The sequence below is a fragment of the Pteronotus mesoamericanus genome, unplaced genomic scaffold (assembly GCF_021234165.1).
Source record: "Pteronotus mesoamericanus isolate MK-2021 breed Mesoamerican mustached bat unplaced genomic scaffold, CSHL_Meso_final contig_702, whole genome shotgun sequence".
NCBI classification, from domain to species: Eukaryota; Metazoa; Chordata; class Mammalia; order Chiroptera; family Mormoopidae; genus Pteronotus; species Pteronotus mesoamericanus.
This window is the reverse complement of record NW_026555239.1, coordinates 1,535,011-1,547,374: the sequence shown is the minus strand read 5'-3', so window position 1 is coordinate 1,547,374 and position 12,364 is coordinate 1,535,011. Positions and strand designations below refer to the sequence as shown.

General features: G+C 57.2%; 1 protein-coding gene across 1 annotated transcript in view; it reads right to left on the bottom strand.

Annotated features, from left to right (window-relative positions):
- Positions 1-4,313: 4,313 nt before the first annotated feature.
- FAM83F (family with sequence similarity 83 member F) overlaps positions 4,314-12,364 on the bottom strand; it is a 30,182-nt gene continuing 22,131 nt past the window's right edge. The window contains exons 4-5 of the mRNA XM_054582417.1: positions 10,482-11,173; positions 4,314-4,363 (exon numbers count right to left, since the gene is read on the bottom strand). Coding sequence (XP_054438392.1) covers positions 4,314-4,363; positions 10,482-11,173 — 742 coding nt within the window. The remainder of the gene's footprint in view (positions 4,364-10,481; positions 11,174-12,364) is intronic.

The following is a 12,364-nucleotide window of genomic DNA, read 5'->3' as shown; positions in this document are numbered from 1 at the left end:
CCATAACTTGATGGATGGTTTTGGACAAATTTCCTCACTTCAAGGCCCGTCTCTCCCTCCTCGACTTTTGCATTAGCTTTTTCGAAGGAAGTACCCAGACAGGGTCATCTCTGAGCAGCCTGGAGACCAGGGCCCACCCATTCTGGGGTGATGGGCGATGAAGACGGTCCGCCAAGGACACACAACGGAAGAAGGAGCTTTCCCAGAGGAATGGGTTGGATCAGGAAGGACTTTTGATGAACCCAGTCTTTAAGAAGTTAAGGGGCAGAGAGCAGAATCCTGCTTGGCTTCTATGTAGCCTCGGAAGTCAAGAACAGGAGTGAAAGGGTCCTGATCAACTCCGGAGGCCCTGACAACCCCTGCGTTGATCAGCCTGGCTTATTCTATCACGTGACTGTCAAGTTCTTAGTCATTTAACATATAGGTGTTAAACAGATATAGGCCTTTTGACTCAGGAGCCCCCAAAACAGAATGGGTACCTACTGTGCCATTGGCAGCACGTGCTGCCAGAGCAGGTACCAGGAAGCAGGGCCTCTCTTGCTTTGTTGCTGAGAAGGCAAAGGTTCGCAGGGGAGGTGAGAAGTTCAGGCCATCCTCACTTTTCCAGGCCTTCCGGCCGACCTGGCAATTACACAGCCTGAGAACACCCTCACGTCTGCCCCGGCCACCTCTCGACCTTCTCTAAGGTGCACATCCTTGCAACCTTGTTCTGGTTCAGTTCGCTGAGCCCGGGGTGCTTGCTCGGCACCAAAGCTCCTGCCACTGAGACAGCGGTACAGATGATCACAGTGACAGCCGCTGGGTCCTCTAGGCAGGGAGGCTGACTGTGGCGCACAGCCAGATGATAAACTATATCCACGGTGCACGGCAGTGCTAATTAGCTGCTGAGGGGCCTCTGTGGGTGTTCACTCAGAGCGCGGTCCTGACACTCCAGGTCGCAGCTCCCACTGGCCTGACTCGAGGCGCATGGAAGGCTCTCCACTGTCCTCCTGGCTGCTTCCTGAGATGGGGACACTGCTGGCACACACAGGTATGTCCAAGGTTTTCCACGCAGGACTGAACGGAGACTGAAGGAAGGGAAGCAGATTGGGAGGACATGTGACAGGGAACTGAGTGGAGTAAGGCAAGATGTGTGCGCGTCAACATACCTGTTCGGGGCCACCAGGTAGTGCAGAGCTAGCAAGGTGACAGGAACAAAGATGGAAGACGCTATTATGTCAGTCAAGAAGGCACAGCCTTCGGCAAGTCAGCCACCCTCACTGGGCCAAAGCACTGTGTTCGGGGACATGCACAGGAAAGTACGCGGTGGCCCCTCAGGGCTGCGAAGCAGAGTCATCCTTCTCCACTGGAGCGATTTGACCCCCCACCCCCTGCCTCACCCTGGAGGACATTTGATGTCTGCAGACATTTTCCCAAAGCATCTAGCACAGTGACTGGCATCTAGTAGGCACTCAGTAAATTAAAAAGAGAAAAGCAGAATAAAAGTAAAAAAAAAAAAAAAAAAAAAAAGCCCACTCCTTCTCTGGCCTGTTTCCTCCACATCTCAAGGCTGCCTTTTCGTCTAGAATTTCTGTTAGGTTTTACACAGACAGAGGGCCATGGTGTTAGCAGAGGCCATTTTGCAAGTACCTTTGAGGGATCAGGACTAAGCTGAGGATAGACAGCGGGCAAAAGACTGGGAAGCTTTGCCAAATATGAAGGGGAAGCCTCCCAGTGCCATGTAGGAGTCCCAGCTTTTTGTCCCTGTGGGACAGGATCCAGGGTGGCAGCAGCCCCAGGAACTCTGCCCTCGGGCACCTGAGACCATAGGAAGTCAGCCTTCCCAAGCAGTCACACCAGCTGTGGATGCTCACCCTGCAGAAGCCAGGCTCAGAAAGTGGGCCGCTCGCTAGTGGCTGCGGGGTGGGGCAGCGAAGCCAGGTGCTGCACCGAGTGCTCTCGTCCCTGTTCCTCCCCAGCCCTTCTGCTGCTCCCAGCCTTGCGCAAGCTGCTGCAGAGGAACCAAGGGCATGATCCACCCTTGAACTTGCAATCCAACTGAGAAGGCCAGATGTACCCTTGAGGTTTGATGAGAGAATATTTCACGCAGATGTGCAAGCGCTGGAACAGAGGGCAGACGCACTAGGAACTGAGGAGCCGAGGGGCGGAACAGAGCAGGCTGGAGCTCAGGCAGACACGCCAACCCCAGGAGTCGCACATTAGGACCCAGAATCCTCGGCAAGCTTTGGACTACTGTCTCTTCGCAGGCACCTCGGCAGGGACGGAGGGGGCCGAGGCATTCTTGTCCAAACCTCTGTAAGGGGATGAGGAGGCTGGGACCACAGGGGAGTGGCCTCCCAGGCCAGCACTTTCTCATTCCACTGTGTTCCTTCGTTCCCCACCCTCTTTGTCCCTAAGAAGGAAGTGAGATGATCCCACCTTGGCACATGGAGAAACTGGGCCAGGAAGGAGGCCTGGCTCAAGGCTGCAGTGACTTGGAACTTCCCATCCAGACCCTTCTACATACATGTGAGGACAGGGAGGGACTGGGCCTGCTCTGGGGCAGAAGGGGAGAGGGACAGAGGCTGCTTCTCTTGCGGAGAAGGCCCCAGAAGCCCTCGCAGAATTGCTTGGGAACTGGTTCCTCCCTGGCCTCCTCCCTTGTCCCCAGAGTGGTCCCCTCTCCTCATCGATGGTGGTCTCTTCTCAATTTACCCACCTTGTGTCTCACACTTGGTGTCAAGGTGACCACTTGGAGCTGAGGTGTAGCACCACCATGTCCTCCGGTTTCCCATCTGTCCCTCCCTTCCCTTCCAAAACAAGCATGTGTCAAAGTGCCAGGCCTTGGTGCATAAGCAAGCACTTCACAGAAGGTGTTTAATCCTCACAAAAGCTCAGGGAGGGGGTCGGGGTCTAACCTCAGGGTGAACAGAGGAGCCCTGGGAACGGGGTTCATCCCCCCCCCCCAGGCTCTTCTCCAGTGACTGCACTGTGCTGTCCCACTTCCTGTTCCTCAAAGGACCCCTGGCTCACCTCAGTGCAGCCAGGCCCCTAACACCAGCCTCCTCTGGGACATCAGGGCCCCTCCTCCACCTGGGCTTTGCAGAAGGAAAGACACAGGACAAGAGTTTGGTTCAAAAGTGAGAGGCTAAGAGGCTGAGTGGCCTGGTGCGTCCATGGGCTCACGGCAGTGGCCCTGACCCCCAGCACCCTCCCCGAGGGGCCCTGCCCACAGAGCCTGCAGTTCAGCAGTTTCTCCTCCTCAGGCACCCCAGGGTCACACAAGTGGGGTGGGGACAGCGTATGATCTTAGGCAGATCTCTGGCCTGGCATCGTGGCAATTAGGCCCTTTGGAGAGACCGAGGGTGACTTTTGGCAGGGGGCTAAGGCTGGTCTTTGGCTGAAATGTAACTAGAGAAGGGACCTAAGTCCTGGCTGGCGAAGAGGATTAAGGACCATCTCAGGGTGGGGAAAAGGGCAAGTGCCACTGCCCAGCAGGCCCAGCCCCGCATCCCACCGGAATCTACTCCTCAGCCAAGCTCTCTCCCTGCCTTGGGCTGCAAATCAAGGCACGTTAAGGCAGGGGAGAGGCCCCAGGTAAAGGCACTAGAAGAAACCTGGAATGGCTCACAGCAGGCAATAGCCAAGGAGGCCCGGACCCCTGGGGCAGAGAGCTCCCAGCTGGGGCAGAGTGAGGGAGAGGCGGCCTCGGTACAAGGGCTAATCGGTGGTGTCAAGTTTTACCATTGGCGCCCATTCCACTCCGAGGCTCCCACAGGAGCCTGCTGGCACCGACTGAAGGCCGTGGTAGCCAGTGACCTGGCTGAGCCAGCATCTGCGTTCAGGTCAGGAGCTAGAGCAAGGCTGGGTCCCTGGCTCAGAGCCCTGCCTCCTTCCTTTTTATTCCACCAAAGCTGTGGTGGGGGAGCCCAGGGAAGGAGGAGTCGGGCGCCAGGGCTGCCCAGGAGACCCTGTCACACTGTGGGATAAAGACACAGGCTCAGCCCACCTGGGGCCCTGCAGGGCGAGGCTGGCCCAGGGAAGGAAGGGGGTCAGGCACAAAAGAGAGCCGACACTAGTCAAGTTTCCATTTCATGTAAACAAGGGGAGCGACCCCTGCCCAGCCACCAACAGTCTTGCGGAGGTGTACGGTGACCTTCAGGTGCGGCAGCCCCTCACATCTGGGATTCAGGGTCCCTGAGGCCAGGATGGAGGCCGCTGGGCAGGAGGACAGTAAGCGTCCAATGTGCAAACTGGTGCAGAGTTTGACCTGTGTTCTCCACAGGACAGGACAGCGGGGGATCCACAGGTCCTGCCCACCACTGGCATGCAGCTCAGGAAATCACACAATTGCTGGTCTTGGCAGGGCTGGGACTTGTTTTACCTGCAGAGACAAGGGACACAGGCAGGGAAGGGTGTGAGTGAAGTGCTCAGCAGACTCGCCTCCAGCCCTTCTCCCGGCACTGCCCACACCGCAGATTTGGGGCGGGGGTCACTGTCTCCCTCCCGGGACACCGATCTGGGAACATGTCAGTAGGGCCCGCAGGAGAGCAAAAGGAAAGATTCTCCCTGTCGTGGCAGCCACAGCAAGACCGCCACTGGTTGGGACATCAGGGGATCTGCCTTCTGCTGACCTCAGCAGAGGGGCTGAGGGAGAGAATGTAGACCCAAAACCAACAACGGCAGTCTTCAAGGTCTGGTCAAGAGGCAGTTCGCCTGCAGCCTCACAGCCCACGGAGCATACCCAGAGCCATTCTCTCAGCCTATCCTTGGGGAGGCCACGCTCTGAAGGTACCAGGAGCCCCATCTTACAACCAAGGGCAGTGGGGCCACCAGCAACCAGAGCCAGTCGGCTCCAGAACCCGGTTTTCCAAATCCAGTCATAGGTCCCTCCACTAGGCAGGCTGCCTAGGTTGGAGGAGGAAAAGCTGTGCCTCAGTCAGGCCAGCAGGCTGACCACGAGCCAGGCACTGTAGCGGCGACGACATGCTCAGGGAGGCGGTTTTCATGTACAGGATGGAGGGAATGCATGTCATTGAAATGAAGGGGAAAGAAGGCTATGTTCCTCCAGGCCAGAGAAGCCCAGGCCTCCTCTTCCCAGGCCCCTTCCGTACGTTTCTACTCCTTCATAATCCCCAGCTGAGGTCGGTGGCTTCTTTGACTGGATTCCTGCTTTGAGGCAGACGCTGACACCTCTGGGCTGACACCTCCCGGCCTGCCTGTGGTCCCTGATCTCCTGGCCCACTGGCTACCTGTCTCCCAGGCGGGAGCTCTGAGCAGTGCCCTGCCAGCTCTTTCTGCACTGCGAGGGCCGGCTTGTCTCCCTGATGCTCACTCTACCGTCCCATATCACTTTAGCTGGGAATTTAATTAAGGTGGCAGCTGCCTCTTCTCCTGGGCCATGAGCAGGAGAGACATTAGACAGGCCCAAGTGGGGTCCCTGCTCGCTGCCCTGCTCCATCTAACCACTCCTTGGGACTTTCCCCAAGTCCAGCTGAGCTCCTGGGAGACTGTGCTGACAGCATTTAGAGCCTAGAGGAGGTGGGAGTGGAGCCAATGACCGCACCCCCTCCCTCCCTGAGGGTTCCCAGGGTGAAGAAGCTCAGCCATCTTCCCTGGCAGTGCCGAATCTGCCCGTGGGCCACCGCCAATCCCCTCCCTGCTGTAATGGACATGTCGTTCTCGCTTCTCCTCCTCAGGGGCTCCCTTTATTTGCTCGGCCTACTGAGCAGATGCCAAGCTCATCCCCAGAGGCCGCAGCAGTTTGGAGGCAGGTAAATGAAACGAGCTCCGGATCGGGAGTGGGACAGTCCGGGTGCCGGGGCAGCTGGCTTCCTAAGCCTGCACAGCTGGCGGGCAGGAATGCCCACGCTCACGCGCGTTTGGTGAGGCTGATGAAAGCGTGCGGAGACCCTTTATACCCAGGACGCATCTCCATACCACCAACAGAGAAGCCGTTTGAGGGAACATTCTTTGTGCCCATCGTTCCTTCAGAGCGCAGGGACGGGGGGGGGGGGGCGGGGGGGCGCCGGGAAGGCCCATCACATGCAGACATTCGGCAAAACTCTAAGGCGAATCAGACCTGCTCAGCTAAATGGAGAAGAATCCACGAACAGTCAAAATTTTTTACAAACTGTCTGTGGCATGGATGCCCGGAGCACATTTATGAGAGAAAGTCACACTTCAAAGGGAGGTCTCTGTGGAATGAGACTGAAATTGGGGGTGGGAATTGGGAGGAAGCGGTGTGAAGGGCTGGAGGGGGTGCGCACATGGCCCGGGGGAGGGGGAGAGGTAGGCGGGGACACCGATCGAGGACTAGGACAAGGGGCTCTACCTTCCTTAGGGTTTCAAGGCTGCACCTTCCCCTTTTCTGGAATATTCCCCTAGATGTCCAACTGACTCTGTTCCTCCCTCCATTCACATCTCTGCTCAAATGCCCCTTTCTCAGAGGCCTGCCCCGACCACCGTTCACAAAAGGGCATCGCGCTCCCCGCCATTTCTCTGCAGCATGACGTTCATTGCGCGAGGGCAGGGACTTAGCTCGTTTTGTTCACTGCTGGATCAGGAACTCAGAGCAGTGCCTGGTACAGAGCAGACTTTGCACAGATATACAGTTGTCGCATTAGATGAGTGATCAGGCAGCAGCAAGCTACTCAAGGTTTACACCAATACTGACTGTCGTAACAGCAATCTTGGCATTAACAGATGGTGACTCGTATGCCCTCACTGACCTCACTGACCTAGACGGTGACGCGAGCCCTGGCTGGGCCCAAGGGAGACCAGAATAGCAGGGCGGTTGTGACACCTGCCAATAAGAATAAAGATGCCTGCCTCTCCCCTGGAGCCCAGCGGGGTCAGTCCCTCGGAGGAGGCCCCTCGGCACCCCCATCTGTGCTGTGTGCCCCGGACCCTGGCTCAGGCTTGGAACCTGGGACTGTGGCTGGAGTCAGGACCTGGGCTCCTCAGGAATGACCTAGAATTTTGAAATTCTGCCTTGACAACATAGCTCTTGAGTTGGCTTAGTCAGGAACTGGGGACCCACAGGTCCCTTACGGAACTCTGAACCTCAGAAGAATGTCCCCAACCTTCCATCCAAGACAGGAAAGAGATCCAGCCCCCAGGGATGACAGAGGCGAGCCTCAAGTCCCCAAATCCAGGAGCCTAGCAGCCACATCACTAGAAGCCAGGCCACATTGCCAGCCAGGCTGTCCCGTTCACGCCTGCATCGGAGGAACCCAGTGGAAAAAAGCGTGGGCCCAGAGGACTGTGGAAGGTAGTGGCCCAGGGGTCAGCACAGAGGACCACTCCCTTCTTCCTCTGCTGGTGGGACCCCAGGGGCATGCCCATCATCTCTCCAGGCTTCTGGCCCTCCCACAGCTTCTAAAGGTGCGGGGAAACGCGGGCGCCCTAACCCTCCCGGCACAGACGTCATGCTTCATGCTGGGCCCTGGGAGGCAGGAGGCCCCACCAACCTTTTGTCACTCTGAGGCCATGGACACAGGGCTCACCTCTTGTCTGAGAAATGATGTCATCAGGCAGGGTGGTTGTGAGGTCTGTGCGAAAGCACTTAGCACTGCGTCCGCCCAGCACAGGCGCTCAGTGCAAGTCTGTGCCTTTCTTCCTTCCCTCAGCCGTGTTCAAGAGTGTTGGCCATTTCTCAGTGATTTCCCTGGGGGAGCCGGGAGTCACCAGGAACCTCCTTCCCCAGCCTGGCAGCCCCAAGGGCAGAGCCTTGTCCTGGTGTCACAATAATCTGCTGCACTGGGGACTCTCTACATGGGAAAATACTCAGGGTACTTGTTTAAAATTCAGATCCCTGAGCCCAGCCTGGAGCCACAGAGCCCTCCCTGCGTTTTAACAAGGCTCTTCGGTGACCACTGTTCTCTGAGTTGGGATCTCTGCCCCAGAGGCCGCATCTGGCGCTCCTGGACAGACTCTCCGCCGAGGTGCAAAGGTGCTAACTGCACCCAGGGCAGAAGTCTCAGAGGAGGGAAAAACCGGAAGGAAAAGGTGCTCAGCTTCTACCAGTAGAGGGGGCTGTGAGTCTTCACACCACCAGGCAGCACCACCTACACCACCCCCGCAATTCCAGACCGAAAGGATTTCTGAAGGCTCTCCCAAAGACCACACTTGGGTTTACAAACTGTGCATGTTTCACAGCTATATACTTCTTATCAGGCAATTTCACAGGCTGTCAGTGCTTAGTTCTCCTATTTCTCTTTCACCCACCGTGTCCTCAGCCCATGCTCTCTCCCTTGCCAAGAGGGCAGCAGACACAGGAAGGACAGAGACAGAGCAGAGCTCAGAGGGACCTTGGAGCCCCTCCCTGGCTCAGCCCACCTCTCCTGGACCAGGAGATGGCCTGGGAGGTGAAAGGACGTGTCCAGAGGGTGGGGAGCAAGAGCCTGTCCCTAGACGGGGGCCCGAAGGTAGCAGCAAAGTGATTTCCTCCCAGCTGACAAATCCAAGTGCACCAGGATTACTAGTGCCAACCCTTGGGGAGGCCCGCATGCTGTCAGGAGCCTGACCCTCTGGCACATAGAGTCCGAGTGACCTGGCTCCTAGGGACTGAGAGGAGGCATGAAGACAGCCCTGCTGGAAGAGAGAAGTCCCTGCTTCTTGCTCTGCCTTTGAGGAAAGGAAGCAGCAGGGAGAGAAAAGGTCTCATTAGGGACTTGAATTTCAGTCCCTCAGGATGCCCACCAGGTGGGCAGAGGCTATGCCGGGTGAGACCACTCTGTGTTTCTTCTAAAGAATGAAGAGGGACAGTGTGATCTTGCTGGGCACCCCTTCATGTGACTCTTGAGTTTGCTGCCCTCTCTCCCTCTTCCTCATTCCCTCTTCGGGTGTCGCACTCCCCCTGGGTGTCACTCTCGGGAGAGGCGCTTCCCCAGGGCACCGTCCAGGTCTGCCTGGCCGGCCGCTGAGCCCCATGCGAGTGGCGCGACTGCACAGAGGTTGTCCAAGTCATCCAGGCAGGGAACCGGGTGCTGAGAGACTCGTGAAAGGCAGCAAGAAGGGACAAGACAATGGGCTTTTCGTTTCTATGGAAACAGCATCTCAGAGTGAGGGGCTGAAGGGAGAGAAAGCTTCCACTTCACCTCCATCAGGACTTGAGAAATCGCCCCTTTTGTGGTTGGGCTTGCCCCTCCCCCTCCCTTCCCTGCCAGGTGTTCACCATGGCAACCCTGCCTCCAAAAAGAGGTGCAAAGCAGCAGCAGCAGCATCTGGTATTGGGGAAGCCAGGAAGTCCAGGGGAAATGGGACTGGGCCAGTCACCCTCTGCCCCAACAGGACACAGGCCCCTCCTTGCTCCAGGACTATTTACTGTGCCTAGGGACCACTAAATTCACCTCTCCAAGCCTCCACCCACCACCACCAAGGTCACTGTGAGGGCCAAGTGAGAGAGAAGGCACCTAGTGAAGGAGCTCAATAAATGCTTCGTGGCCAAATAGCGGCACCGCAGGGGCGCCACTGCTGCTGGGTCCACGTTCGCCGAGACTCACGAGCCTGTCCTAACTGTAAGGAGCACAGAGTGTGTCGAGCCCCGGGCGCGGCTGTGGAATGAGTGGAGGAGAAGGTTGAGATTCTTGCACTCAAGCCACTCACTATCAGGTCGCAGCTGGGGCTGTGGGTGATGTGGGAGTCCCAGAAGCGCTTGGGCTGCCCAGGGCACGGCCTGTGGGCCTGCCATCGTTACGTGGCTGGCCAGGGAGCCCGGCCTCAGTGCAGCAGGTCCCCATGGCCGCAGGGGAGACGTCCCCATGTGGAAGCCTTTCAGACTCAGATATGCTGACATGAGAAAAGGCACCAGCAGTAGTCCTGGCTGTCACCACCAGCGTCTGGAAAAGCCGCACTGGAAACTGCTCCAGAGAAAGAGAGAAAGGCCAGGACTTCTAGGGGATCCCAGAGAAACAACCAGAAGGATATCAGCACCAGGAACAATCTCTCCCACAGGTAAGCAGCACGGCAAACACCGCTCATCAAACAAACCCAGGGAGGGACAAAGTCAAACTGTTTACAACAGAAACAAGGAAAGTGGGTCAGGGCATTGGTGGGGCACAGGTGAGGGTGTGGTGTGTTTGACCAGCTTAGATCCTGATGACAAGGAACAAGCTTTGCTAGATCGGGCCCTCGGCGCAGAGGCAGGGCCGAGCCGCAGCCCTGCCACTTAGCCGCGCTGGGCCTCCGTGGCTTCATTTACAAAGGAGAAACTCTCCAAGCCTCTTGGTCAGACCACTCGGCGCCCAGCACTGTTGTGGCACCTCGGAGCCCCAGGACAGCCGGGCAAGGTGTGCGCCATCCTCCCCTTTCAGAGAAGGGGAGACAGAAGCTCGGGCGCTCAGGGGCTGCCCCAAGGCTGCGAGGCAGACGAAAGCCGGAGCAGCACGGGCAGCGAGGACTGTGGGACCCCACAGCCCGCTCTCTCCAGGCCAGCAAGCTGCCTTTCTGGGGGGACGAGGCAGAGCCAGAGCAACGCTGGCCCGAGCTGGGGGGCTCACCTGAGGCGGCAGTACCAGAGCTGTCGTTGGGCCGCTTTCCTGCTATAAACTCCATTTCAGGAAAGCACTCAGTGGAGAGGGAGCTGGACGTGCCGTTGGGCGCTGCAGGCCTCTTGGCCCGGCGACTGAAGACCCTGTAGCTAAAGCGCTTGACCTCCCTGGCTGGGGCGGCCTCCCCGTTGGCAGCTTCTCCCTTGCCATTTCGGGCAAGTGCCTCTCGGGGCTTGAGGTCCACATGCAGGTGAGAGACCATCTTGACATCCTTGCGATTCAGCTCTTTCAGCTCTCCCGAGGGTATGGGCTCCACAGGGGGCAGCACCTGCTCCAGCGTGAACAAGTCGTTCAGGAAGCTCTCCAGTCGCCGGGCGGACTCGCCTCTGCTGCCCTCCTCCTGCCCCTCTGGGCTGCCGCCAGCCTCCCGCTGCTGCCGGGCAGCCCAGCGCATCATCTCCCCTGGCGGGGGGCGGCTGCCGGCCACCAGGGCGTACTTGGGGTTGATAAGTTTGCGAGCCACCGTGGAGGAGTGAAGTCCGCTCCTGCCTGCACCCCCCGCCAGGCCCAGCAGCTGGTACAAGTTCACCTCCTCAGAGATGGCGTACAGTTCCCGGAACTCCACGTCGAAGGGCTCCACGTTCTGCCCTGTCAGGAGGAGGAGGAGGTTCCTGTCCATGTAGGAGGCACTCCAGGTGAACCTGGGAATGTGGGGACAGAAAAGCAAGACTCATGTGCCCAGGCCAGTGACCTTGCCTCGCCAGCAGGCCCTGGGCAAGCCCATCTCAACGCCCTGCGCCCTCCGCCCCTGCCTGATCTACCACCGAGGCTGGATGCCTTGCTTCTTGGTGGAAGGCACTGCTGGGCCCTCGCATTGGGGTGCTGTCCCTCCACTGACCCAATCCTCCCTTTTTCCCAGGTCTTGGCCTCAAATGCAGAAGGCGGGCAGGGGGTGCAAGGCAAGAACACGAGAAGTCAGGCCGGGATTCAAGCCTGGTTTCTACCCTGTGTGCCTTGAAAACCGGGCTCACAGGGCATACAGTCCCAGAGCTGCTGTGAGGCTCGAGTGGGATAATATGTAGTAAATGTTTAGCTCGGTAGCTGGCACAATGCACACATTTAGTAAATAGTCCCTGTAGCTGCTACTATTATTAATATCATCCCATTCCTTATTGGTTGTCTGCTGAACTTTTAGAGCACTGAGTGTCTGCGAAACCCCGTATTTTAACAATGTCAGAGGATTTATGTCATTTATAATTGTTTCGGGTGCCCAGGTCTCTTTTCTGCACCGAGATTTTAATTTATGTGATCATGTCCCTGGTAACTTACTGCTGAGTCGGAATTCAGGAGACATTCCTTCTACACCGCACCCTCACATTTCTTTCCCAGATCTGGTCCATTCTGCTTCCTGCTTGTCCCGCCCAACAACTAGCCTCAAAATACAACCATTTGCCCTGACCAGTGTGGCTCAGTTAGTTGAGCTTTGCCCTGCAAACCAAAAGGTTGTCGGTTCAATTCCCAGTCAGGACACAGGCTTGGGTTGCAGGTTCACTTTCTAGTCATAGCGCAGCCAGTCGATATTTCTCTCTCACATCAATGTTTCTCTCCCTCTCTTCCTCCCTCCCTTCCCCTCTCTCTAAAGTTAAGAATAAAATAAAATTTTAAAAAGCAACTATTTGTTGTGGACCATGAAAAGCAACCCGCGCTTAATGTTTAGCAAAAGGTGACCCTCTTTCTGGAATAATCCAGTAGCCACAAAATTTGAGGGAAGGGACTGGGCAGGAGGTTCTTTGCCATTGGGTCAGACGATACCTCTTACACCCACAACCACAGAGGTTCCAGCCCAGCATTCTCCTGAATAGGAACATTTCTTACAATGAATAAAGGCCTCC